The following is a 27,238-nucleotide window of genomic DNA, read 5'->3' as shown; positions in this document are numbered from 1 at the left end:
GACTACAATAAAATGTTTAGTCTACTTCTCTTTTGCAACATGCCAAACTACTGAGCTTCACAGTCTTTGTAGCTTGGTGTTTTTACCCAGTGGTCTGTCACTTTGTTGTTGGTTTTCACTCTCGCCTCTTTCATCTGCATTGTTTTTCAGCAAACGGCGCTCTAAAAAGCAACCTAATGCCACCTGCCAGTCATCAAACAGCCAATTTAGCATGCAGTTTGCAAACACATGGGTACATTTAGCAGGTAATGAGCCATATATGCATATGTAAGGATTCAAGGAAGACCAAGAATGCTGCTCAGAGTCTGCAGGATGTTTTATTAGGTAAGTGTTTGCTAACAAGTTTGCAGGAATGTATTGTGTCATACACAATTGGTCAGAAAGGGAACTAAATATTTAAATTATAGACAGCAAAGTATCTGCAGAAGAGGAAAGTTGGGAAAGTCCAGATGGGTGTAATAAACTCACTGAATGCTTAGGAAGAAGTAATCTGAGTGATTACTGGATCAATGGACAATCATGCTCTATTTGTTCATATAATCGCAGATGTCATGTCTATAACAGACCTTTATAGGAACAGCATTGTTATAAGTTCAATTTAATGTGCCAATTTTATGTATTGATGATACATAAAAGTGGATGCAGCTGCTGTCTTTGAAAAGTAAAGTTAATGGAAATGGCCATAAACCTGAATATTACAGACAGCTGTTATACTCTGACTCCACAAAATCTCTTAATCTAATCAGATCTTATAAAATACTATATTATAAGTAAAATGTTCCTAAACATCGATATGAGGATATTAGCTTCATTTCCTGTGATCAATCTGCTCTTCTCCTAAAAATTATCTTATTTTCACATCTCAAAGACCAAGGTCTGTTTGTCCAATAAATGGGTGTTCAAAAAGCGTACTTAGACTTGCTTTGTTTAAATAAACAGGTTGCGTAAACTCAGTGTGCTAAGTGATTTTTGGAATTGCTAATTATGTGGAAATAGTGGATAAACATCTCAAATCATCAGTCAGGAATTTAAAGCTTGGGCACAAATTGATCTCTCAAATGGACAATGACTAATCATTCCAGCTAATTCGTTACAAAGTGGCTTGAGGACAACAAAGTCAATATTCACAAAGCCCTATCTCAGGTGGTTTGGAAGCAGGGCATTCCGCAAAACAATATGGAATATTCCTACAGTATTTCAAACACAGAAAACCTACAGACATTGTCAAAATATTTATTTGTGAGACTGCATTGGCTCGACGGAAAGCAAAGAAATATAACAACTATGATAAGTATTGACTGGCATGTCTCATTAGTAAAAATGTGTTTATGTCCTGGGATTTCTCTCTCAGAGCAACTTGCAAACGGGAGTTCATTTCAGCAGATTTACACAATGTCATTACAAACCCTGGCTGTAAATGGGCAAAGTGTGGGAGAAAAATCTATTTCAGCTCTGAGCGTGTCAGCTATAACACACAATTTGACGCCGTCTGGGGAGGAGTGTGGAAAAACTTTCCATTCACTATGAATTCACAGCAGCGAGAGTGGACTTGCTGAAATGCAGACTCGCTGGCCACCAGTGGGAGTTTGCCGTGATTGTGTTGTGCTGCTGCTGCGCTGGGCTGGGCTGGGCTTTAAGGTAGTGCTGAATGGGCATGGGGACAATGGTGCAGGCAGGCAGATGACCCCCGGGCCAGCTGTCACACAAGGCATCCTGGGTACAGAAAGACCTTTTCTTGAAACGGAGCTTTGCTCGCTGTGCGTAACAAACCCCACCGTACAGACACGAATAATACGTAACGTTTTCTTTATTGCATCGACAAACTGGGATGTCTAAAGATCTGTTTGTATTATATATTCAAGTTGCTCTGTTATTAAATGTCAACATCACTAAGCAAATAAAGTTCAGCAGAAGGAAGCAGGAGATGCATCCTTCTTTAAAAAGGAGTCTGTATGTGAAACTGAGAGATTTTCACAATTCTTCATCCATATAAATCAAATCATCCTGGTCCACTTCTACAGTCAAACACTGCAGTTTGACCTTCTACTTTCTTGCACAGAAAACTGGGAGAGTGTTTAAGTCCTTTAGAGTTTTTGACATTCATAGATTTATTTTTTTCTAATCTGCATACAGACCGTTCTTTGAAAGGACAAAATGACAAAGGTGTTGGAGTGTTTTGTTAATTAATTAAAAACCCAAGGAGTGAAGTATTCGATTAACATAAGTGTCCACAGTCTTTGTTATGACATTCGCAATTAGGTGGTGGAGCATCCCACAGCTAGAAGAGATCCTTGAGAGGCTTCTATGCTGTGATTGGAGTCTACCTGAACTTAACTGAATTAATTGGACGTAATCAGGAAAGGTCTGCAGAAGGTCTCACAGTTGATGGTGTTTGTCTTTATAAAAACCAAGTTATGAGGTCAGGAAAAAAAATCCATGAGCCTGTGAGACGGGATTGTGTCAACGTGTGGATCTCGTAAACAACATAAGAATGTTGATGAAACCTTTAAGTTCTGTCTAAAGTTAAGCAGCACAGTGAATGGAAGTAGCTGGAAGTCTCAGCTTTGTACATGTCATCAATCATACTTCACTCTTCAAGGTTTCACTGCACTAGATGTAATTTATCTGTAAAAACATAATTCTGACAGATGGTTTTTAGAAGACACTTTCTTTTCTTCAAGCGCTGTTACAGGAAGAAGTTTACATCTTTGAAGAACGATTTTAATGTAGAACAATGCTCCATTACATGCATCCAAGTATTCCTATGCCTGGGTACCCAGTAAAGAAGTTAAAAATGAAAAACCTACCTCAACAGAATCTAAATTATATATATACAGTATAAATACATATGGGAAAATTTAAGAGACCACTCCAAAATGATCAGTTCTCTGATTTTCTGATTTTACTCTTCATTGGATATGTTTGAGTAAAATGATCATTGTTCTTTTATTCTATGAATTACTGACAACATGTCTCCGAAATTCCAAGCAAAAGTTTAGTATTTATTTGCAGAAAATGAGAAATAGTCAAAATAACAAATGAGATGCACTGCTTTCAGACCTCAAACAATACAAAGAAAACAAGTTCATATTAATTTAGAAACAGCAATACTAATGTTTTAACTCAGGAATAGTTCAGAAATCAACATTTGGTGGAATAACTGTGAGGTTTTCAATTGGGTTCAGTGCAGTGGTCTCTTAATTGTTTCCAGAGATGTATGTATATATTTGCATTTATTGTTATTTTCACATGGTTTTTCAGCCACCTCACTTCTGTTCTGGGATCAAAGGGATCAATCTTTACGTTGACCTTTTCATTTATCCTCTTCAGTAAATGAACTTCCCGTTTGGATGTCTGCAGGTTTAAGAAATGTGTCTATTATCTATATGGGGGAGTTTTCTAACACTCTTGAAGCCTAATGTTTTCTTCTCATCAACACCTACCTTGGATGCATGCAGCTACACTTCAAAGATAGACAGTCCAAACTATGCTCCCAAGTGTCTGCCACGTAGAGTGCAGCAGTTCAGTGCCTCTCCGAACACCACTTCACCAGGACTTGCTGAGATAAGACTATTTCACGCTGTTAAGCAAAGTAGTAGAAATTCTGAGTTCACTCTGGTGTCTGTGTGTCTCTGTGTTAGTCTGACTTACAAAGGAAAAGTCCGGTGCATTTTGGCACAGCAGTCGGGGGAAGACGGCCTGTCTCTGAACACGTTCCTCTTCCTCAAACACATTTCCATACATGAAGCCATTTAGCATGGTGGAGTGGGAATGGATGTCGATGTAGAACTCCAAGCTAACACTCTAATGGAGAAAAAGTGAAAAGAGAAACAGACGAAAGAGCAGAGGGTTAGTTGGAATAGTTTTCTATCAATGAGCAATGGCCCACAACAGATTTTTTCCCCTGGGAAAGACTTTGACCCATGGGAACGCTATGACCACTCTGGACTGAGATTAGAGCCCTACCTGAAAGGAGCTAGCCACCCAGGCATAACTTCAATCATGCTGTCCTTCTGAAGGGCAAACCGTAAATAAGTACATGGCTTGGAGAGGTGAGAGCAATATGGTACAAACACACATCTGGACACCCAAGATTCATTACATCCACCAAAGTCATTTTTTGGTTAATTCTGAATTCATTTTCAATTGTAAACTCTGCACAGATGGATTTGGTTAGATCTAACAACCCTTTGATAAAAAATTCAAATGCTAACTCTAAAGAGAACTTTAAAAAAAAAATAAGAGCAACAAGTATCCAACTTACACTGATATAAAAAAGAAATAGTTTAGGTTTTTTAGACGTAATTAAAAAAAGACTCACATATTTTTCTGTCAGCTGTTGAAATCAAACTAAAGAGGGTTAGTTGGTTAGTACCAGCATTAATGTTAACGTTAATGTCAGTGTTACAAATGTTTCATTTGAGATTTCTGCATTACTTTTTTACAGTTGGCATTTTTGAGCTTTTTTTTTTATTGTAGAAATTACAGAAAAAAGAGAACACAAATTATCATATTAAGTTTAATGGCCAGAGAAGAAATGTCCTAAATATTTGTGGGAGCAAAAATCACTCAGCATAAGGACAAAAATTATCTTGCTATGGGGTTTCAGCCAAACCAAACCTTAAGTCTTCAGTAAGCTTAATTTAAATAAAATTAAAAAAAACAGGCACATTGTGATATTAAAATGGGTGATTTTTTTATTTAGTCACTAAAGACAGCCCTGATAAAGGTACTGATTTTATTACAATTTCTTTTATCTTATGTTTGTTTTTGTCCTCCCATTTGTTTTGTTGAACATCTTGTCATTTGTTGTGCAATTTTAGCAATAATAATTTGTACTTGTGTGATAATTCATTGTATTTCACTTTATAATTACTTAAAACTTAGTCAATGAAAGTTCTTGTATCTGCTAAAGGCATTTGCCTCTTTAAAGACTTGTTGAGTTTTTATTTTTTTGCTGCACTTAAATGTTTCAGATCAACCAAAATGTAAACAAACAAACAAGAAAGGCACAGTAAATGCAAAACATGGTTTTCCAGAAAGGATTTAGTTAATTAATGGCTACCTGCCTCAACCTGTGTGACAACATGAAGCAGCCTCAAAAAGCAACACATCACGCCTACATCATGTTGTAATCTGCAAATTATGGCTTTACCTAAAGTCAGATAAATCCAACAAGGGCTGCTAAACTTTAATATTAATGAGATTATCTATAGCTAGTTTTAAGTGCTTACCAAAGAAAATAAAAAAATGAAATTAAATCATAACGTGCTTCAAGTATCAATGTAAGGGTGCGCACACTTAAACAACCAGGTTGTTGAAGCATTTCATTTAATTTATTTCCTTACAATGGGTGCACTTGCCTTCTAGTTACATACACAGTATAAATGCCATTAAGTATAAAGAAGGTTTTTTTTTTTTAAATGTATCATGATCTCACTTAATTAAATCACAAAAAAACTGCCATTTAATAGGGGCCATTTAACTTCCAAGAGCCTTTGTATGCCTCAAAATTAGATAAACCTCTTAAGTCAACATTTGCTTTTTGTGTAAATAATTTAATAAAGTGCATTGTCTGAAACTACACCATGACAGGAGAGGGTTAAAAACAGAGATAGCTAATTAAATAAAATGTCAAGTTAGATGGTGCTTTATTAATCCAGAGGAAATTATAGGTCTGTTGCTCACTCATAGATACATAACCATTCATAAAAGTACAAAAATATGTCTGCCTTAGAAACCCTGTGATCTAAAATAGAGAGTTAAACATTAACCTTTCTCCATCTAAGGTTTGACTTGGCCACCATGTTGAACACACACTATAAATGAATGTTTACTCCTGGTCCAATATCCCTTAACCTCAATCACAAAATCAAATGAAGTAAGCAAGTCAACGTTAGTAAAATTGATGTGTTAAATTATTTTGAGACGACCTCACACACCAACACACCCCGCCACACCTTCTGACCCGCAGCAACAGACTAACACCCACCAGCATCCATAGCCTTTGCCTGCTCTCTCTATCTTATCACTGTGTTGCCTCTCTCCCGGTTTTATCCTTTTGCTCTTCTTCCTTTCCCTCTTTTATCTCCTTCCCTCTCCGCTCATTACAGATTCAGCTCCACACCTTGTTCCCTGCGGGTCATAAACAGGAGGAGAGGGAGAAATGTGAGGAGAGAAAAAGAGAGAAAAAGATAGTGGGATGGAAGCAGAGAGAGAAAAAGAAAAAAAGGATAAAAGGGAAAACGATGCATATGCTTGTAGTTACTTGTGTTTGTGAAGTAACATAGGAGGGATTGAAGAGCTTACAGAAAAAGGAGGTGGGCGACGAAGAGAGGAAAAAAGGAGGCAATAAGTATATGAAGACAAACAGAGAGAGAGAGAGAGAGGGGGGAGGAAATGAGAGAAAGAAAGAGAGAGAGAGAGAAACAAAGATGTGTGCGCAGAGACTGGCAGGGGTGAGACAGAAAGAGGGAAGTGATGCTTGGGCGGCCCAGGCGACGCAGTGTGGCTGTGTTTGAAATTCTGCTCACAGCCAAAGCAATTTCCTGGCGGTGGCTGTGCTGTCAGCTGCTTGGCTGGCTGGCGGTGAAATATGGTGGCTGGGAGTCGGCCGCTAGCAGCCCCCGACAACCTGATGGATGGAGCCCCAGAGGAGAGGAACAGCAGCCGGAGAAGGTGGGGTTGGGTGAGGAGAGGGTTGGGAGGTGGTTAGGTGAGGAGAAACAACAGAAAAACAAAAAGAGAAAGAGAATGAGAGCGAGAGAACAGGAGGAGGGGAGAGAAGCTTAATGCAGTCAAGTGAGCAGCAGTGGTGATGTGAGGTAGAGAGGAGAAAAATAACATGAGACAAAAAGGTAAATTAACAAATGAATAAAACTGAAAGGGAGCAGAAAAAGAAAAGACCAGAGGTAGGAAGATGGGAAAGACAGGTAGAGCAATTCAGGTTTATTAGAGAAAGAAAAAAAGGGTGGAGAGCAAAAGATCCAACCAGCAGGGTCTCAACAAGGCTAATAATCACTAGGGGCTCCCCCTCAGGTGGAGGTAAGGGAAAGTTAAAATGGAGCCGACAATAGAGGGCTGGGTTAAAGAAAGGTGGACAGGCACATGATCAAAGAACACACTAGGAGGAGAAACATTATTTAACTCCTGCCTTCATGCTATCCCACTGAAAGGTAAAGGATGTGTTCATATGTTCAACATAATATGTAGAAGAGTTTAAGCTGTTTTGGCTGCAAAGGATGGGCTGACAAACACTATGGATTAAACTGTGGCTAAAACTCATGATGCTGAACGCTTTACAACTTAAAAGAATCAAAATTTGTCAAAAGTTTCTTGTCCACCAGAATTTTTACCAACTTCAGCTGAAAATTTTAATTCTTGTGCCTCTGGTTATATCATCAACCCAAATACATTCAAACTAGAAGACAGTTTTCTCTGCAGGGGTCTTCTTAAAAATTGTTTTGTGAAATTGTCCACTGGAGTACATACTTCACCGCCCAGCTTTGTTTTTTTATTCTCAGTGTACATTTGTGGATGTTATATTGTGTCTTTAAACAAAAAACTGAAAAATACAAGGTTGAGCCTTCACTTTCTGGAAAGTAATCCTCATCCCAACCCTGCAAGCTTTCACATGAAGCTGTGAAGGTCTCTTTGAAGGACATCAGAGGATCTGTAGCAACAGCCAAGGAGCACCGACAATGTCATGTCCAAGTCTACTACATTGCTTAGTTAATGCTCTGTCAATCAAACCAAGACGGTTCTGAAGGCCCCACCACTGTGATTGATGCTTCAATTAACAACCCGCTCTGACCTCCAGAATTGTTCATTTGAAATTGTAATTAAGCAATTAGGGGCAATTAAGAAACAGAGACTACTGAATGAAAGTCAGAAGACAATTTAGGAGAGGGAGAGATAGAAGTGCAGAGAGTGCAAGTGTCCAAATTAAGCCTCTCGGAGAAAAATAAAAGCCCCGTCTTGCTGCAGAAACTCCAGAGAACTCTCAACTCGGGGTGAACTTGCAACGACGGCAATCAGTTTAGTGTAAAACCCAGAAGGTCAAACGAATGAATTTTGTCAGACAAGTACTTATCTGCTGCATATTAATTAGAGCCGGGTGCGGAAGTGCAGTGGGGGCCGTAAATGGCGGGCTTATCTGTACACGGAAAGGAAAAGTAGCTGATTGAAGCAGGATTACAGGCCCCTGAAAAAAGCTCTTTGCATCAGCAGCATACCTTTTGAAAAGAAGGAGGACAGCTGCTGGTTCAGGAAAAAAAAAAGTTGCCTCTGCTATTCATGCAATGTTAAACATACAATGTTAAACTAACAGGGATTGGATACAACACTGCGCTAAATGAACATTTTAATAATTTATATTGAGTTGGTCCTACTTTGACTGCAATAACTGCTTACATATGCAAATTAGAGGGTGAGTTTGAGAAAAGATTGTTCTTGCTGTAGCCGGCAGAAACACACAAAAACTGACCTTGACCATACTTACTCTCGAATAGATGTAAACACTTCACTAGGCTGTTGAAAAGGCTTTTCCAGGTGACATAAGATAACACATTTTTCTAGACCAAACCAACCTCATACAATGGTTCAAAATGTAAGGTTTATGACAACCAAAATTATAATTTACCAAGAATATTTCGGTAGCAGTGAATCTTGAGCGAACTGCTTCCAGCTAGTGAGATCTGTGAGATCCTACAAAACACCTGGCAAATACTATTTGCTACATAAAGACTAATTTACAGAAGACAGAACTTGTGCTCACATGGTATAACAAATGCTGGAATAACTTGGTCTAAATTTACTCATGTTTTTAGTCACTCCAGCATTTCAAAATCTTTCAGCCAATAGTTTTTAGATTGCATAAAATTCTGCTCTTAATTCCCAACAGAGGAACGGCCGCCCATTCGACAGCCTTCCTGCCTCAGTGTAACCTCCCCAGACCGCTTTGACTCCAGGCTGATGATCCTTCCAGCTGAGAGAGACAAAGCTGACGGAGCCAACGGGACCCGGAGCAGAAGCCAAGCTGGTTCAGAGAAAATAAACATGTGACCCCACCGGAGATACTCCCTAATCTGCCCTATAATAAGGCTGTCTTCTGGCATCAGAACCTGTCTGACTTTGAAAGCCATCCCTTCTTGCATTTCTTTCTTTTCCAAAGTATTCCTAAAGTTAAGACAAGTATGTAAACAATCCTAATTATGTGGAGAGAATTGTGGGCTTACACTTTCAGAAAATAGAGTCCTAATATTTGATAAAGTTAGGTGTTACAGTATATCAGCTAAACAAAATCTGAACATTCATTCTCTAACCCTTTGAAAGTTTCCCTTTGAGTTATTAAAAGTCTTCTTTATGTTAATTTTGTTTTGTAATGAATTGTTTCAATATATTTATGTATTAAATTTAAAAAATTTATGTATTGGTAAATTAAATTAAATTTCACATCTCTCTCTCTCTCTCTGTCTCTCTCTCTATATACAGTATATACTGTATATATATATATATATATATATATATATATATATATATATATATATATATATATATATATATATATATTCTTGTTTTAATTAAATCAGTGTGGTGGGAATGTTGTATGTTTCTCTGTGCAAAATAAGTTGCAAAAATCAATAGTATGCTGACATCTTAAGACATGTAAGATGATTTTGAGTGGATTGTGGGATATGTATGCTCAAAGCATGGAAAAAGAAAGAGGTTAAAGGAACCATTTAGTTTGTGTTGTGAGACCGCACAGAATTGACTTTTCATTACAGAGGTTGTGAGTTTCCAGTGTTTTACACTCTTTTACTCTGAGGCAGGAAGGCTGTTGGATGGTCGGCTGTTCCTCTGTTGGGAATTTAGAGCTGACTGTGTGACTTTGTGGGAGTGTTTAGAAAAGTGTAAAGAGACTGCATGAAACTTGAGCTGATCAGAGCAGAACTCAGAGTGCAGAGGGATATGATGTACTGTTCTCATTCTTGCAGCAAGAAATCAGGCTCAGGACACAGAAGAACTGTCTCACCTGTCCTTGTTAAAAGTATTTTTCCCATTTCAATCAGCCATGTTTCTGTTTTACTTTAGATCCATCTGTTCTTAGCAGTTTTAGTTGGGGTCTGCCATGCATGGAAGAGCAAGCAGTGCATTGTTTTGCCTCCTATGGTTAACTTTAGCATTGTTGCTAATTTTCCGGATCAGTACCCCTGATTCGTGTCAGATCAAAACGCTGACAGGCAAACTTTGACAGGCCCCTTTTAAATTTCTTCAGAAATGTTCTAGTTCTAATATTATTACAATAATAATATTATAATAGTATAATATTATACAATAATATTAATAATAATCATAATATTACATTATGATATAATTATTATAATATATAAACTATATTATAAGTATAATAATAATAATAATAATAATAATAATATGATTATTATATAATATAATAATATGATTATAATAATTATAATATCATTATAATATTTGCATACTAAATGGCGTACGTCTATATTCGTCAACATATTAAAGATACTCCACATGCTATTGACTACATTTTAACTCACCTTAGCATTGTTGCTAATTTTCACCATCAGAATGTTGGGTTCCTACCAATACGCACGCTTGGTTAAATTTCTTCAGAAATGTTCTAGTTCAGATTTATTAGTAATTCTTTGTGTTTAGTTATTCTTTATTCCATTAAAATTATAATTTACCTTTTTATTTAAATTGTTTGTTCCTGATTCCCCGTTGCTAGAGCCCTACTTTATTTGTAAGTTTTCAGGTTTATTATTATAAGAACCCTTCTTATGCTAAACAAATATTTTAATTGTATTCAGTCTATTTGTTGCCCTGGAAAATGAACTCAGTGTTGGAAAATGTCCAATAGTGTAAACAACAGGACAGTATTTTCCTGAGCAATGCACTTACAGCAGCATGTTACCACCAGAGCAGAGCTTGTTCAACAGTGGCAATGGGAGGATCTGACTGTATGTGAATAAAGACTTCAGAACTAAGTCATTGTGACAAGAAGGGTATAAAATCCCACTTCAGCACAAGGATAGCATCAAGAACAAACTGAAAATCTTCAGGAAGTACATGAATGGAGAGCAGAAGACTGGACAAAAGTTACTTTCTTTGATGAATACTCCTGATTGAATTTGGAAATATTGAAAATATGTTTGGAGAAGAAAAAGCCCTACACTGTGCCACGAGTGAGGTTTCCAAATGTGGAGTTACCTTTTAAGCAAGGGAATGGACTTACTAACCATTCTGCCCAAGAAAGAGGTCACGAATAAGAAGTGTGATCACAATGTATTCCCAAAACCATCTCCGTGTAACAGTCCTTGCAAAGTGTGGTATATTCCACCATAACTAAAGAAAAACTGGTAGATCCACAAACCTTAACCTCAATGAAAGGTCAATTGTCAAAAAATAGGTTCTTCAATAAAATGTAAAAACAGTGCGACCTTAAAATGCTGTAGCTTCACAACAGCAGTTGTGTCTCAGCCAAACAAAGATTAATCCTGTTGTTTTATCTGTGATACATCTTCTCCAGCATAATGTGGCAATAACATATTACTAAAGAATGAGGCTGCTGCATATCAGTAGAGCTACACAATATTGTCTGGATGCCATATTTGGAAATCTGTTATATTTCATCTGTCATACATTTACACCCTGGAAGGCAATAACATATTTGGCCAGATAAATGATTCTCACTTTTCTCGATGCACCTGTTATGAATTTTAGTGACAAAGATGGTGAAGCTCACAGAAGATGACGGAAAAGAAAGAATAATTGTGAAAAATATTTTTGCTACAATGATTATTCCTGGAATTGTGCAGCTATACGCACCTTGCATGGGTATTTACACCCCTTACACTTTTTCACAATGTTCCTATGTGACTTTTATTTGTAAAACTTGTTTTACCATTATTTCATAATCATGCTCCACTTTCTATTCTATCACGCATAAAAAAATATTGAAAATAGGGATATCAATAAAATACTATTGACATTGTGGTTCCAAAGTCACAATTTGGAAAAGTTCAAGGTGTACACAAGCTTTTGCAAGGCACCGCATTAGAAATAAATTATCCAAGAACTACCAGAGCAAGCAAAGGATTAATTTTTTAGAATAAAATTCTAAATCCAAAACGTAGTGCATTTACATTGTAAAACTAACAAAGCATCAGTTGGAGAAGCCGCAGGGGCAACATGACAATGACCCTGAAATGATGTACCAGTGACAGGAAGGTGGCAGATGGGATGACCTGCTTCATGGATGAGAGTAAATGACAAAACTCTCCGCTTTCTCTCTCTCTCTCTAGCCTTCCCATCACATTTATCTGACTTTTTCCTGCTCTTTGCTCCCTCGTTCTGCACAGTGCACTGAAATTAATGGTGGTATTTGTCTGCTTATGGACAGTGAGGTGATTTGTAATCAGGCAGAACAGACACAACCAGCTCTGTGTTTCAGGCCTGTTTGAGAAACATAAGCTGAGATATCTATCGAGAAAAAAAAGGGGAAAAGAATAGGCACCAGAAAAGAAAAATGTCACAAGAAAGAGAGCAAGCATGAAATAATTTGAAATATTGTGTTGAATAATTGAGAACAATTAAAAGCCCTTTTGGAGATAAGCTGAGAAAGCTAGCAAAAAGACTGAAAAAGTGGGACAGTTTCATCTATATCTTCCTGTGATAAGTAGACAATTCAGGCTCCAACAGAGGGAGAATAAAGAGCGCCGATGGAGGGATCGAAACGACATGGGGTGATGGGGAGAAATTGGCTGTATATTTTAGAAATGGATCAGAAATGGTAGGATGACACCAGAGGACACTTAAACGCACATGGAGAGCAAAGAGAGAATACAGGTGACCAAGGGAGGAACAAATATTCATACAAAAACATGCAGAGTCAGTCAGCTTTTCACACGAGGCAAATCTGACAAAAGGAGAAGAAAGAGAGAGAAAAAAGCAGAAGAAGATTGTGAGGCAGCACTGCAGGAGACATAGAAGAAGGACATTAGGAAGAATTTTGAGGGCACCAAATCCATCTAGACGCTGTGACAGGACGTAATATATTTGTTCCACATAGAAAATTAATTTTCTAATATTAAAAAGGTCAAAAATAAGCCAAGGAAACAATGACCTCTTTGTCATCCTTAACAAATTATCCAAAATGGCAGTGTCAGACTGCTGGGGATACATTTGCCCAGTGATGAATGCTTCTGGTAATCAGCCAATCAAAAAGAATTCTTCTTCTGCTTTTGATAAATGAGCTGGAAAAACACTGCTTTAGGAAGAAGATGGGTCCATTTGTTTCTTCAGTCTCCTTCCCTATTTTTTCTCCCTGTCCATTTCTCTCTTTTCAAAACAAACAACAGGGTGGCTTGGGAACAGATTATAGCTCTTTGCATCACTGACTCTTTCAGCCATTTTCCCTGCTGACCAATGTTCAGCTACAGATGGCAAATGCTGGCATTTTTATAAAACCGTTTAAGCAAGTTTCTCTCCAGACGGATGGATAAAAAGTTTGCAATCTGAGTTCTTCGTAGACAACATTTCCATACAGTGCATGATATCTCTACACAGGTAATGGTGCCATGCAATACACCAGCCAATGTAGTATTCAAAACAAGGAGCAAATGGTACCTTAAAGACATTAAGGTTTTTAGGTCTAGACAAAAAGCCAGAAGTGACTGAGATAAAGTGTGTTTTCTGTTCCAGATCCACATTTTAAATGATTATTTTACTCTTCCAATCAGTTGAGTTCTATGATTAAATAGGTTTAATGCCAAAAGAGCAAATGCCTAAAAAACAAAGCTGTCAGTCAGCTGACCAAGAGTCTGACACACACTTCTGAATTGATACCTCGTTCACAGCTGCTGACTTGAATTAAATCCTCATTTGACAGCTTTACATAGTCTAAGCTGCATATATCCACTGCAAATAGCTAAAATACTCTGATCAAAACTATGCTGGATCTTTGTTGGGTGTAAAGTATATTTATTGTTATCAATCAGAAAGGGGTTTCTCGGTTAGAAATATTTAAATATTTAGTCTGTGTGTATCTAATCTCACCACATATATTTCTTTAAAGATTTGACAATTGTTATAAATCACAAGACCAAACACTCAGCACATCAATTTTTAATAAAACATTCTGGAAAGTTGTATTAGAAAATTTCTTTTTGTTCCTTTTTGGCATGAGGCACCTTATTGGGGGATTGTTGGTGTGTATGTTTGTAGGGGTGTTTGTGTGTGTGTGCTTTCATGAATTTGGGTTGTCGGAGAAGAATGGGCACATAAACAAAACTATTTAATCTAGATTAGAAGAAAGGAATGGCATTTGTTAAAATACATTGTTAAAAAACTTTTTATTCATAAAGTCAACCATTTATAGATTGTTTTTTAGCTCCAAAGTAAGCCGCCTTTTTGTGTCTGCACTTTACTAGTAGCTTTTGATCAAATTTTCTGTTATTGTAATCTTTACTCAAAATCTATTTGACAGGCAACATTTAAAACCTCTTTGTATCAAATGTTAATGATATATTTCCAGGTGAGTGGGAATGTTGGAATACATTTTGCCAATTTAAACCATCAGTTCTTGTTTAGGTCAAACTTCTGCATTAAAACTAGCAAGTTTTAAACATTGTGAGCCACAATTTCACATCTATACAATTATTGGTAAAAAAAAAAAAAAAAAAGATCTTCTGACATTAATATAATGGAGAACAGATTGCTTCTGCTACAAGCTTTGATTCGAATGACACTTGTCAAAGAGCTCACAGCCAGTAATGGGAAGTTATTGCTTGAACAGGAGAAGAAAGCTCTTTTACCATCAGAAACAGAAAGCTGCTGAATCCACAGTGATGGGGATTCACTTTGGAGAGACTAAAGTGACTCTCACTCAAATGCGTGATGGGGTCTCAAAGTGAAAATGGCTCCTTTGTGGAACAGATGGCAACGTGACTCTGATTTATGATGCTTATGCGTAGACCTGCAGAACTTTAAAGATGTAAAAGGGAAAAAAAATGAGGAGATTGTCAAAGCCTTGGGGGCTGATTTATGTTTATGGCTCGCTGCAACTTTATATTATAACTTTTATCTAATTAATATAATGTACATTATGTATTCTAAAATTGCTCCCCCCCTAAATAACATGCTGTGCCAAAGAATAAATAAAAGAGAAGGCAAGGTATTTTGACTGATATTTGTTTTAGCTGGGACCTAAATCTTATTGAAAAATAAGGAACATGTGGTGGCACCTATAGTGAATGAAAACTCTTCCCTGATTATATTAGTTTGGTATTTGTTTTTTTCTGGCCTCTTTATTTAAAAAGGCAAAAAGTAATGCTGAACAGAAGGAGGAGGGAAACATAAAATGGATTTAAGTGTTTTTCCAGAGCAATCGTTACCACTGTAAGTTTTTGAGTGTACATTTCAAGCAGCTTCACATATCAAAATGCTCTGCAAAATAGCTAAAGCCAAGTCAGATTAGTTGAATGGCATCTCTGAAGATCACAGATTCGGACCTTTACTCTGGGCTCTAGTCTTTTGCAGCTTCCTTCAAGTTTCCTTTCAGGATTTCTCCATGTTTAGTTTAGCTCCATCCATTTTTATCACCAACTCTGATAAATTGGTTGAAATTTTGAAGCTATTGTTGGGACTTCTGCACCAGTCTCAATTCTTCTGTAGGACTGCTCTGTTTTATCGCTATTCATTTACCCACCAATTCTAACTGCTGCCACCTCTCTGCTTTGCTGAAAGAATGATGTGCTTAGAGTGATGTGCAGTGGCAGTTTCTGACGCACAGTGCTTTGTATGCAAGCCAACAAGTTGCACGAAAAATGTTCCATACTCATTCAATTTCCAGATGATGGATTAGGTAGTGCTTCAAAGAGTGGGATGTTGTTTTATGACCTAATCATGCTTTAAACTTCTCTATACCTTTATCCCTGACCTGCCTGGGGTGTTCTTTGACTTTCACGATGCTTTTTGTTCACTAGTGTTCGCTTAAAAAATTTCAGAGAGAAATTGTTTAATTTATTCTGGGATTAATTTACACATAGGGTGAGACTTTTACTAATTATGTGTGTTCAAAAGGCAATTTGTTCCACTGAATTTTATGTACGGATGTCAGAGTAAAGTGGCTAACTACTTTAAAAAAAATCTCTACAAAAGTATGCACTACTCTGTTTTGCTCTGTCATACATAAAACACCAATAAAATACACTGAAGATTGCTGATGTGTCACAACGAAATGTAAAAAAGGCTCAAGAGGTAGCAAAACTACTGCAAGGTGGTGCAAACAACTGCTACTTAACTTTTTCTCTGTGGCAGCAGAACCCTACAACCTTTGTCCACCTCATTAGGCTCAGTGCCCACTCCACTGTGTAATGATTATGAATGGGGAAGGAAGGGACACCAGCACAAGGACTCGTGGCAGCAGAATTGGCACGGAAACTGGCATCAGGGAGCCCCGGACATCAATAATGGGTCTGATGGGATTAACTGGCTGTGGCAGGAGAGAACCGGGAAAGGCAGAGGTTGCCTAAGCTAACAAATTAACTCTGCAAAATTAAAGGAAACCGTCAACAAGAAGAGGGACTGCAGCGGGGGAGAGGGTATGATACTGTCATCTGTGGTTGAGGAGTCAAGAGAGTTCACACAAGGAGGGGGATGTTGTCATTTTCCACTACCATAGACATTTCTGTTTATGATCAATATGCTGCAATACCGTTGAGACAAGGAGCTTAATTTATCAAGAGAGAAGATTAAGGTACACAGTGCTGTGATTTTTTTTTGTTATTGTGGGTTGTAATTTACCTAAATATAGATAAGTACGAGTGAGGATTCCCTTTAAAGGATCCCTACTCCCTCATTCAAATTTATTTGCTAGGTGAGGTAAATTTAGCAGCAGATCTACGTTTGTATATAGCTTTATAAATAAAGCAGAAGCAAACACAGATTTGTGAGCATTTAGTAATCAACTGTAGACATCTATCCCTCAATGTCTGGAAATGTACAGCAATGCTAGATGTTTTCATAAAAACATTTATAAAACAGCTAAACTTTGTCCCTAGATGATTTTTGTTGGCCTAAATTTGTTTAATAATACTTATTTTTCTATGAAGAGTATTTCTGTATCTCTGCTCATTGCAATGGAGATTCAGTCCACATCTTGATCTAGTACACTGCTCCAGAACAAGATATAGACAAATCTAATTAAATTTCACGAGTAGACACAAGAAAAAAAAAAAGAGAAAAAAAAGCAAGGTAATTAAGTCACTTTGTATTATCCACTATCACTGCACTGTAGCTGTATTTGTTTGTGTGATTTTTGTCTCATCTGCAGCATGTGTGTTACTCTGAGTAGGTTTGTGTGTGAATGACAGGCATGAGTGGATCGCCCTGCCATGACAGAGTCTATCGATCAGCGTGTCGGCGCCTGGGGAAAAGGTTAATCTGCCCGATGCCAGCTCCTCGCCTCGCCACATCTCTGGCCTGCCCTGCATCCCGCCCCAGCCTGCTCCCTCTCTTATCAGGATTAGAGGAGAGTACAAAAGGGCAGAGCATTCCCAGGACACGCACTGACCTTCAGTAATCCCACCAACCTGACGCTCGGCTTATAATTAACATCAGGAACACACAGGGAAAAGCCCCCCTGGTCTGCCAGCGTAGCATTGCTCTGACTCAAAGACTAAAACTAGAGGGAGAAAAGTTAAAGTGGAGTTTAAGACTCAAAGTGCAAAGTCCTGCTTCACTAATATGTTTTGAATGCCCCAGAGAGGGTGGCTGACATTCAGGAGGTGCTGACTGGCCTCCCCAACCTCTCTTCCTCATAGGCCCTACACACAGATTTTAGAAACATGCTGAACCAAGCAGGGAGACAGAAAACTGTTCCTGGGACCAACAGACACTGATGTATTCAAGGAATATGGGGCGCAAAATAAGAGATGTGTGTGTTGGTGAAAACATGCTCACCGGATCTTGGTTCATCTGCACTATGAGCTGTTTAACCGCGTGCAGCGTGGGGTGCGCCCACGGAGAGGGATCCTGCCAGTGGCGATTCAGGTCGAAGCCCATCAGAGAACACCTGTATGAACACACACATAGATTTAGTGGAAAAATCTCCTGGATTTTCTCCTTTGGATGTACTGACACACACAATTATGTGTAACCAATAAGCCAGCTTTAGATCTGCAGTAGGATTATAGATTGTGCTTAGAGCAAAGGTAGGTATTTTTGCAATAATAAATTCCTGATAAGTTCTAAAGTCCAAAGAATAAGATCCTAAATGCAAGCAGGAAGAAGGCAGATTAAATATCCTGAAATTATTATTTAAATTACTGCAACTAAGTTGTTCCACTGCCCAAACAGGATATATAGCCAGATGATTACCTAGTGGTTGAGAAGGACATGATGAATTTAATTGTTTTTCCATTAATTGGATGTTTGTTTGCAATAAATCTAAAGCAAGAAGACTAAACCTGCTTACTGAAATGTCGACATTTCAATCAGCTATAATATACTACACATAGCAGGTAATAGTCAAGTTCACAACAGTCAGTGTTTTAACATTGTCAACTGGTGTTTATAAATCCTGCTTAAAAATGTGTGGCTGTCATCTGTTTAGAGTTTTGTTTTACAGAACAATTGTCAGAAATGCCAGTTAAAATTGGTAAGTACTTTCACAAACACAATAAATCCATCTACCTCCTCATATTTAAACCCAGGATTCAAGATATTAGCAGAGACGATGAGAAAACTGTTGTTCAAATTCTTCCGGCAAAACGTACAACATAGTGAGTGTCAAACATAGAAGTTATAAGTGGTGTAAAAACAAGACTGAGTTTTCTCTGAGGATGTGGAAACCCAAACTGGTATTTAGACCTGGTTTTTTTGACCAGCCTGGGCAACACTGGAACAACTTTTCAAGAAAAGAAACTTGCAAACACAGAGGATCTATTTCACCTTTTAAGCTAGTCATTAATTATCTAGTGTATAATTAGAAAACAAGGGATTTTTCTTATGAATGGGATTTAGATTACCCAAAATTACCTGCCCTGCCTACCAATAATGGCCTACATCCTAAACAGCCAAATATTTCAGAGATGTTGTTAAAGTGACTTCATATCAAATGAGACATTGCTTCAGGCAACAATCTGGAGGGACTAAACAGCAGGAGCATGAAGAGTCTAGAAAAGGTCTGAACAAACCTCCTATAATGTGTAATAGTCTGGCCTAGAGGTAGGCAGTGATGAGGTCAAACACACGCTGCCTACAGCCACCTTTAGCTTCCTTAATGGGATGCTGACATGCAGGGATGCACCCTGATCTGCCCAGCTCGTTGTCTTTTGGATCTTTGACATTTACCCAAGTTGCCGGTAATAACACAGGTGTTAATGTTACCCTGAAACAGCAGAGCAGCCAGCCATGAACAGGATACTCATCCCGGGGTAACTGCCATTGATTATTTGCTCTGCATGTTCCAGTCTGCTCTCTGCTGTTTCCTGCAGAGATGACTGCTTGGGATGCTATATTTCTCTGTGAGGGCAAGGAAGCATGCAATTGTCCATAAGTTGGCACGTGTGATTGGTGAGGAGGTGACTGTCACAATTTACCTTCTGTCAATAAGAACTTTATCACCACTCAGAGTAAAAACAAGCTAATGTAAATTGTCTTTAAGCTGCGGCCAACCTGGTGGATGTATTTTTAAAGCAGTGATGGCATATTACCACTAGATGGCATTCACAAACGCAGTGGGAGAGTGCTGCTGATGCCTATCTCGGAGAGCATTAGTATTCTGGGGGCTGAGCCTATTAAGTAAAAGGCAATTATGAGGATGGGAAAGAGAAGAGAGGAAAACTGAGGAGAGGAGGATACCCACAGAGCAGCAGCAACAGTGTTAAAGACAGAGAGAAGGAGAGGATGGACAGAGAGCTGGCAGAAATAACAGCCCTGAAGCCAAATGCCTTCTCCAATCAAATACAATGCTGTTGGCTATATGAATTCATTAGGCTTCTTAAAAGTATAGTTAAAGAGAAAAAATTAAAATTAGATGATATAAACAAAAGACTACATACAAAATGCACAATTTTGCATTCATTTGTACCTGTAGTTTCCCAGATAGACTCCATCAGGATTCAGCATGGGTACTATCTTGAAGATCACATGATCACGAAGGATTTGGGCAACTGGATGATGGCTCACCAGGAAGTCAATGACACCTATTGCACACACATATAAATTCACACAGACACATACGCAAGCAGCAGGGGCAGGAAAAAAAAAGAAGACTTGAAAAGAAAACCAGGGGCGAGCTTCGCAGTTAATTGAGTTTTGAGAAACAAAAGGAAAAAGAAAAGGACGGTGAGGGGGCATCATCAGAATCAGGGGAGGAATGGGAGACGTCAAGCCTAAATCGATGCAAATGGAATGGAGCTGACGACGGTGGAAAAACAGACAGCATGCAGCGGGCTTAAAGCCAAATCATCTAATTCATAATGAGCCACACACACAAACAGATAGCGGGGAGCACAGAATGGATGGATGAAGTCTTTCGGGCTATTTATTAGCATAAACTAAGAGGTTCAATGAGTTTACTACAAATATTTTGACAGTGGTCAGTCTTTAATCTGAACCTGAAAGGATGGACAGGGATTGATGGATGGAAAGAAGGAGGGAAGGATGAATGGACAGAAGAGCAGACCAGTTACTTTTTGTCTGACTTTGATATTCCTCATGGTTTATTAGAGAGACCGCCTTCGATTAGATATTAGCAGTGAAACTTTCATTCATCTTGGGTGTATAAACATCCTAAATTGATGTTCCTTTGCTACATCACTGGACATAGAGTTCATCTTTCTTTTGCACTCAGTAAATATTTTACTTTGCTGAAATAACTTTTCCTTTTAGAAAAAATATATATACAGTGGTAAAACTGTAAATGTGTGTATGCTGTTAATGTGTCTTAAAAACCAAAAGAGCCAAATGGACGGATTTTTAACCCGAATCACATTCAGCTGCAATGTTGCATTTACTAGTCTCACCATCTAATAATGTCTGAGAAACAAATATAGAAACAGTTGCAAGCAGTTAAGGTTAATCTAATTGATGTATTTGTGCATTACAAGTACAATGCACAATAGACCCACACTCTATCTAATGTAAGCTTACAATTTGGGATTTATGTGTTAGAAAGAAAGCTCAAAATCGAATGAAATACTGGTTAATTATGATGATACACTTTAAAATATGCATACTTAAATCATCAAAGCACAGTAACCGACCATGTGGCAAAGCACTGTTAAATTTAAACCAATCAAATAAAAGTGACAACAAAATGAAATTATTATTTTACCTTGACAGACAAAAGAGGCCGGAGACTCTCCGGGGTGAACACGAGCAGTGAGAAAAACCAGCTTCTTCTCCTTCTCTGACCTCACATTTTCTGGGGAAAAAAACAGCAAAAAGTGAATTCAGACACAGAGGAGGCAGGTTTGAAGTAAGGTAAAAGCAAATAAGGGCATAAAAAATGGAAAGAGATGGTTTTGTCAATGCATAAAGATGAAGCAGCTCGGGGTAGGGCAATTTGTCATATTGATATGTCTACCATATTGTAGTTTAATTAAAGGGGTGGGTCAGAACCTTCAGACTCAGATGTCTGCTTTCACACTGGAGCGCATGAATCAAACATCAAACCAACACTCTGCACAGAATATTCAAAAGTAACGGTGAATTATACATCTACAGGGGTCAGGATGAGACTGCAACAGGTGTGAGCTGAAAGAGAGAGAAGGCTTCATGTCTTGCTAAGAATTTCTCTCTGGCCTTTGACTTTATAGAGAATAATGGACAGGTGCTTTCCCTGTTTCCTTCCCTTCTCGTCTTCTTTCTTGGTCTCTATTTGTTTCCCTTTTTTAAAGGTAAATTTAAATGCTGTAATGTTTAGGAAGGATCAAAAATGTCCACTGGCTCTGATTGGTTGTCTCTGACTGGGAGTGGTGCATTTCTGAAAATGGAAATCACAAGGAAGAGGCAGAGGAACTCGATCATAGTGACATAGAGACTTTTATTTTTATAAAAGTTACATACTGCAGCTTTAAGACCACAGTGCACCAATCTTCTGATGGCTACTTCCAACATGATAATGCATTATGTCACAAAGTTCAACTAATCTCAGACTGGCTGTTATTACGGCAGCGTTAATCCACAGTCGCCACATGTCAGTCTAATACGTCTTTAGGATGTGGAGGAAACAGAGATTCTCAATAAAGCTACCTGCAAATCTACAGCAAGAGTAATGCCACCATGTAATTTTTTTAAATCTATGCCACCAATGATAAAGGCAGCTCTGAAATTTGCACAAGAGTGTGTAACTTGTCTTTTTGTGTTTCTGTGTTGACCCTCTGATGAACTGATGACCTTATAGGTCAGGAAGAGTTTTAAGTTGAAACAGAGAATTTCAGAAGATTTTCTCTCTGAAGTTGGGATCAAAGACCACATGACATTGCAAATATTAAACTACCAGATTAATCACTCATGGTTTAGTTTACAGTTTGAAGATAATTTCCAAAAATATTTAAAAGCACCACTGCAGACAGGCTAAACAAGCAGCATCCATCCATTGCATCTCAAGTCCAGTTGAAATCCACAAAGGTCAAAGTTTTGTTGCTGTGTTTCTCTTTTGCCAGTGTTTCCCTTCTAATCTGCTGTTGCTAATAGATTAAAGTGATTGTGCACCTCATTGCTATACACAAACTTAATATCTTATTGATCCCTTCGCTCTCTTCTGCTGAGCAGAGAAAATGCTAATTAGCAACAGGCTATGCTCCTTTCCTTCTCCTTAATTCCAATTTAACCTCAGAGAGATGTGTGCATTTGAGTCTGTTTAAGTAGTTAGGAGTTGTAAAAAAAAAAATTGCTTTGTTCCATTAAAGTGCTCCGCCAAAGATTTTATTTTGCTTTTTCCTCTTTCTGCCCTTCACAGAGACAAATGGGTTTGCCATTCAGGAGTCTCTATGGGGCGGAGCGGGCCGGTTTGTTGTAAATGTGAGCGCTTGCATCTTGACCGGATGCAGGCAGCACGTTGGCTGTGAGATTTCATCCCGCAGAAATTCTGCCTTGGCCTTAAAGCGGAGGCTACCACATGTACCCGAAGAACAAGAACATACACAGCAAGCATAGGAAAGCAGTAAATGGACAGACACACATATCCCTTAGTTAAACCAGGAAGCTGGTGCAGAGGAAGCTGCCAAGGTCCCGACTTCTTTGGGAATCCAGCCATCATGGCCATGCTACATTTAGTCTCAGCGATAGTGTGCCCTTGCTGCTTCATCAAAACTATCTCTTCCAGCAGGCTCTTGGAGTTTACAAAGGATGTACGCTTTATCCCACATCGCTCCGTGTGTCTGTGTGAGTATGTCTCCTCAGAGTGCTAACAAATGCTCCCCAAGCAGTTGTTGTGTTTATGTGCCTGTATCTCTGCTTTGCTGAGCAGCCAAGCATTGTAGCACAAAATTAAGTCCAACTATTCCATGCAGGCTCCCCACAACATCCTCAGGGAACCTGCAGAGAACAACAACTATAGATGGAGTGAAGGTACGGAAAGAAAAAATCATTTTGACTCAGGTGAGGGTGGCATTTCACAAGAAAAGGTTGGGGTCAAGTTTCAGCTGACCCTCAAGGGCAAAGTGATGCAGCAGCATCCCCTGACCCCAAGGTGGCAGTGAAGATCAGGAGCTGGGGCATTAAAGAGAAAGAGGGGGAGAGACGCTGAAAGAAAAAGAGCAGGTAAGAAAAAAGAAATAGAAAGGTAAGGAATGAGACTGAAGGAAATCTTTCAACACCAATCCTTAAAATCTGCAGGCTTTTTCTTGACAGTTTTCAGAAATTGTTGTAAGAGAACAGGAGAAGTAAACAACAACAACCCTTCAACAATAAATGCTTTCCAAGTGCACCAAGCTAAATGTCAAACCAGAATCACTGTCTTGTCAGCTAGATAAAACACATGTTTTGTCACCTAACAGATACAAAAAAATCACATTTATTTTTAAAATGATATAAACTCAAGGAAGACTGGAGAAAAACATATGAGAAACTCAAAAGAGCCCTCACAATCATAAAATAACTTAAATCAATTTATTTACTAACTGTGAAAGAAAGAAAAGAAGGAAGAAATATAAGGGAAAAGAAAGAAGGATGGAAAGAAAGAAACCTTCCTGTTGTTGCACAAAAAGGTAAAAAAATGAACAAAGACCTCTTAGTCTGCTGTGTCTTACAGATGAGTATGTAAAGCTGAAAAAAGGATAAAAGACAGCAACAGCTCATGAATACACTGTTTAAGGAGAAAAGCTGAAGTCGACCCCAACAAGAATATTACTTTATAAAAATAGCCTCAGGTAAGAATTTACCACTTGACTCACTAAAGCCGATATGTATAAAATATCCACTCCAAATCCCCCTATGGGAAGAAGCAATTGCTCCTCTTGTTAAATCATGACTTAAACTACATTTGTTTACATTTTACAAGCTAAAACTAGACCTGATTATTACCCAACATGCAAATATAATAAATGATTTATGTAGGATCTCTTTGATGGCTGAAAGATGTTAAAAAAAAAGAAAAAGAAAAACATCTAAAAAAAATGATTTAAAACAGAAAAATATTAGCATCTTTTAGTCTCGAGATGTTACAAAACCGTAAAACTTTGGGATGCCAGGGAGAGTGAGAGCCATAATCTAAAAATCTGTAGCAGTGGAGGACCTCCCAGGAGAAATTACTGCAACAGCACATTGATTATTAAACCAAGAGGTCATACAAACAACCCAGGAAGACATCTACACATCTCTCTGCCTCGGTTATGATTTAAACAATAGAAAAAAGATAGGGCAAAATGGGAAATACCCAATGCCAAAATCACTGCTCCACCAACTACATGACGCCCTCAGGTCAATATGGCTGAACACTTTGGGGATGTTCCTGAACCCTTGTTGAATCTATGTTATGAAAAATAAGGCAGTTCTGATGGCAAATTAGGCTTTGACCTTGTACAAATAATGTGTTTTTAATAAAGTTCTCAGTTAGTAATTAGAGCACTACACAAGGTTCAGTGTGTAGTGAACTTTTATTCTTCTCATTCTGACCCAGTGGCTTTATAACACTAAAATAAGAGCATAAAGGAATATAAAATAGAAAGGAAAAACTGTTATGTAGTGAATTCGTAAATGAGAAAATATATTAAAAACAGTGATTGTGCTATATTTTGGTTTGTGCATGAAGAATGCATTTCCTGCAGGACTCTTCTCATGCTGCCACTCCTCCTGTGTAGGGGTGTCTTTTTTATGCAGCAACACCTAATGTTTGGAAGTGGAATTGCAATCAACCACAGCAGTATGAAAAGTCACTAATGGTGGCGATAAAATAGGTCAATGTGCTTAACACAGAACTTTTGTTAAATAAAAAAGCTTATGAACATGTTACTGCTTATAAAACCCAATGCACAATTTTCATAAGAGTACAGCAGCCGATAGAGGCTTAAGTGATGAGGGAAGTAGCATAAGCTAAGTCACAAAAAGAAAAGTCAGCTTTTATACAAATAACTAATGCATCAGGTAGATCTACCTATATATATATAGATATATCTATATATAGATACATCTATCTATTTATCTATATATAGATTTCTCTCTCTCTCTCTCTCTCTCTCTCTCTCTCTCTCTCTCTATATATATATATATATATATATATATATATATATATATATATAAAACAACCATTACGAGGGATTTGCTCACTCCACATCTAATTATCCATTACTGAGATCCCTTTTCTCTGTGATTCCATTGCATCAATAAAGTTATTTATTCAATAAATAACTTTATTTATTGAATACACCAACAACACACCACAGACTTCTCTATGGTACATCCCAGTACTTTTTTTTTAATCTTAGAGAGGCTTCACCTCCTGGGCACTTCCCTTATAATGAAGCAACTGTAGTCAATCATAACTCTTTTGTAGGGTTTATCGAAACTCTTTCCAGTTGTTCTAAAACACACCCCAATTAATCAAGTACCATAATCTAATATAATTTAACTTACATTTTAGTATTTTACTCATGGCTTTTCCTAACATTGAAGACAAGGCACATAATAAAAGCCAATATAGTTAATCCTCATACCACAGTGTGACTTCATGTCCAGGAGATGCTGTCATTTTCTCCTGGAGTTTATGTTACACTCCTTCTGTTTCTTAATTTTACTAAGCGCATTGTGATGTGAATTCTTCACTGCCTCCTTGCTGATCAGAACATCTCACATCTTCTGAGTGCCATCAGAACAGCTCAAAACACTGTTAAGGGAAAATAAATATATGAATGAATGTGCATGTAAAAATTGATGGAAGCTGGGGCGGGGAGCGGGAGGTGGTGGGTGACAATGAGTGAGTGAAAGCAGCAAGAAGCAAAATTTATGCCCACACCTCCAAATCAAAGTGCTCCCTCAGCATTTTTCTCACCTGCCAAAGTCATGCGCCGCACGGCACGGCACGGCACAGTGCAGATCATTCTACTGCCGCTTGCCAGGAAGTGGGGGTAAGAAAAATAAATAAATAAATAAATAAAGGATGTCAAACTCAGATCAGCTCAGATAAATATGTAAATTATGTCGATGAAGGAAAATGCTGGTGAATAAAAAAAGAAAAATACAACATAAATCAAATGGATTCTGAAGGTCAGTCCTGATTGTGCTGATCAGCTCTTTCTGTGACAACCCTCTCAGGAACTTTGGGCCCGCTCTCATAAGTTGTGACATGATGTAATTAACTGAGATCTTGGTCGTCATTTCTCTTAAGCCTGTACAAAGGAGGCCCTGTCAGGAGTTCCTGAAGACAAGGCATTTATTTATGCGAAACTACCCAGTTTAAAAGAAAATTTAATCAAAAAGATGCTTTTAAATCTCACTTGTGTCTAAGCTTTTTTGACATGGAAGACACTAAACTTTACAAGTCTTACATAGCATTGATTTTTAAATTGAAGCAGATAAAAACAAAATCTAAAAATCTTTACGGCCCAGTTGGCACGGTTGCCCTGTTCATCACAAATAAACACAATTTTTCACTGCAGGTCTCAAAAACCAAGGCCTCCCCATATCTCTGTTCTGCGGATTTTACACTGTAATAAATTGGCTTCACTTTGGCGAGATGGCAACAAGCCACGCTCGA

At 38.0% G+C, this 27,238-nt stretch overlaps 1 protein-coding gene across 1 annotated transcript in view; it reads right to left on the bottom strand.

Moving 5' to 3' along the window:
* Positions 1-27,238, bottom strand: part of agbl4 (AGBL carboxypeptidase 4) — a 303,893-nt gene that overhangs the window by 12,852 nt on the left and 263,803 nt on the right. Inside the window, exons 7-10 of the mRNA XM_032572807.1 lie at positions 21,377-21,466; positions 20,129-20,243; positions 17,998-18,109; positions 3,652-3,804 (exon numbers count right to left, since the gene is read on the bottom strand). Of these exons, the coding sequence (XP_032428698.1) occupies positions 3,652-3,804; positions 17,998-18,109; positions 20,129-20,243; positions 21,377-21,466 (470 nt within the window). The remainder of the gene's footprint in view (positions 1-3,651; positions 3,805-17,997; positions 18,110-20,128; positions 20,244-21,376; positions 21,467-27,238) is intronic.

The sequence above is a fragment of the Xiphophorus hellerii genome, chromosome 9, assembly GCF_003331165.1.
Source record: "Xiphophorus hellerii strain 12219 chromosome 9, Xiphophorus_hellerii-4.1, whole genome shotgun sequence".
NCBI classification, from domain to species: Eukaryota; Metazoa; Chordata; class Actinopteri; order Cyprinodontiformes; family Poeciliidae; genus Xiphophorus; species Xiphophorus hellerii.
The sequence above is the reverse complement of the archived record's forward strand: the minus strand, read 5'-3'. Positions and strand labels throughout refer to the sequence as shown.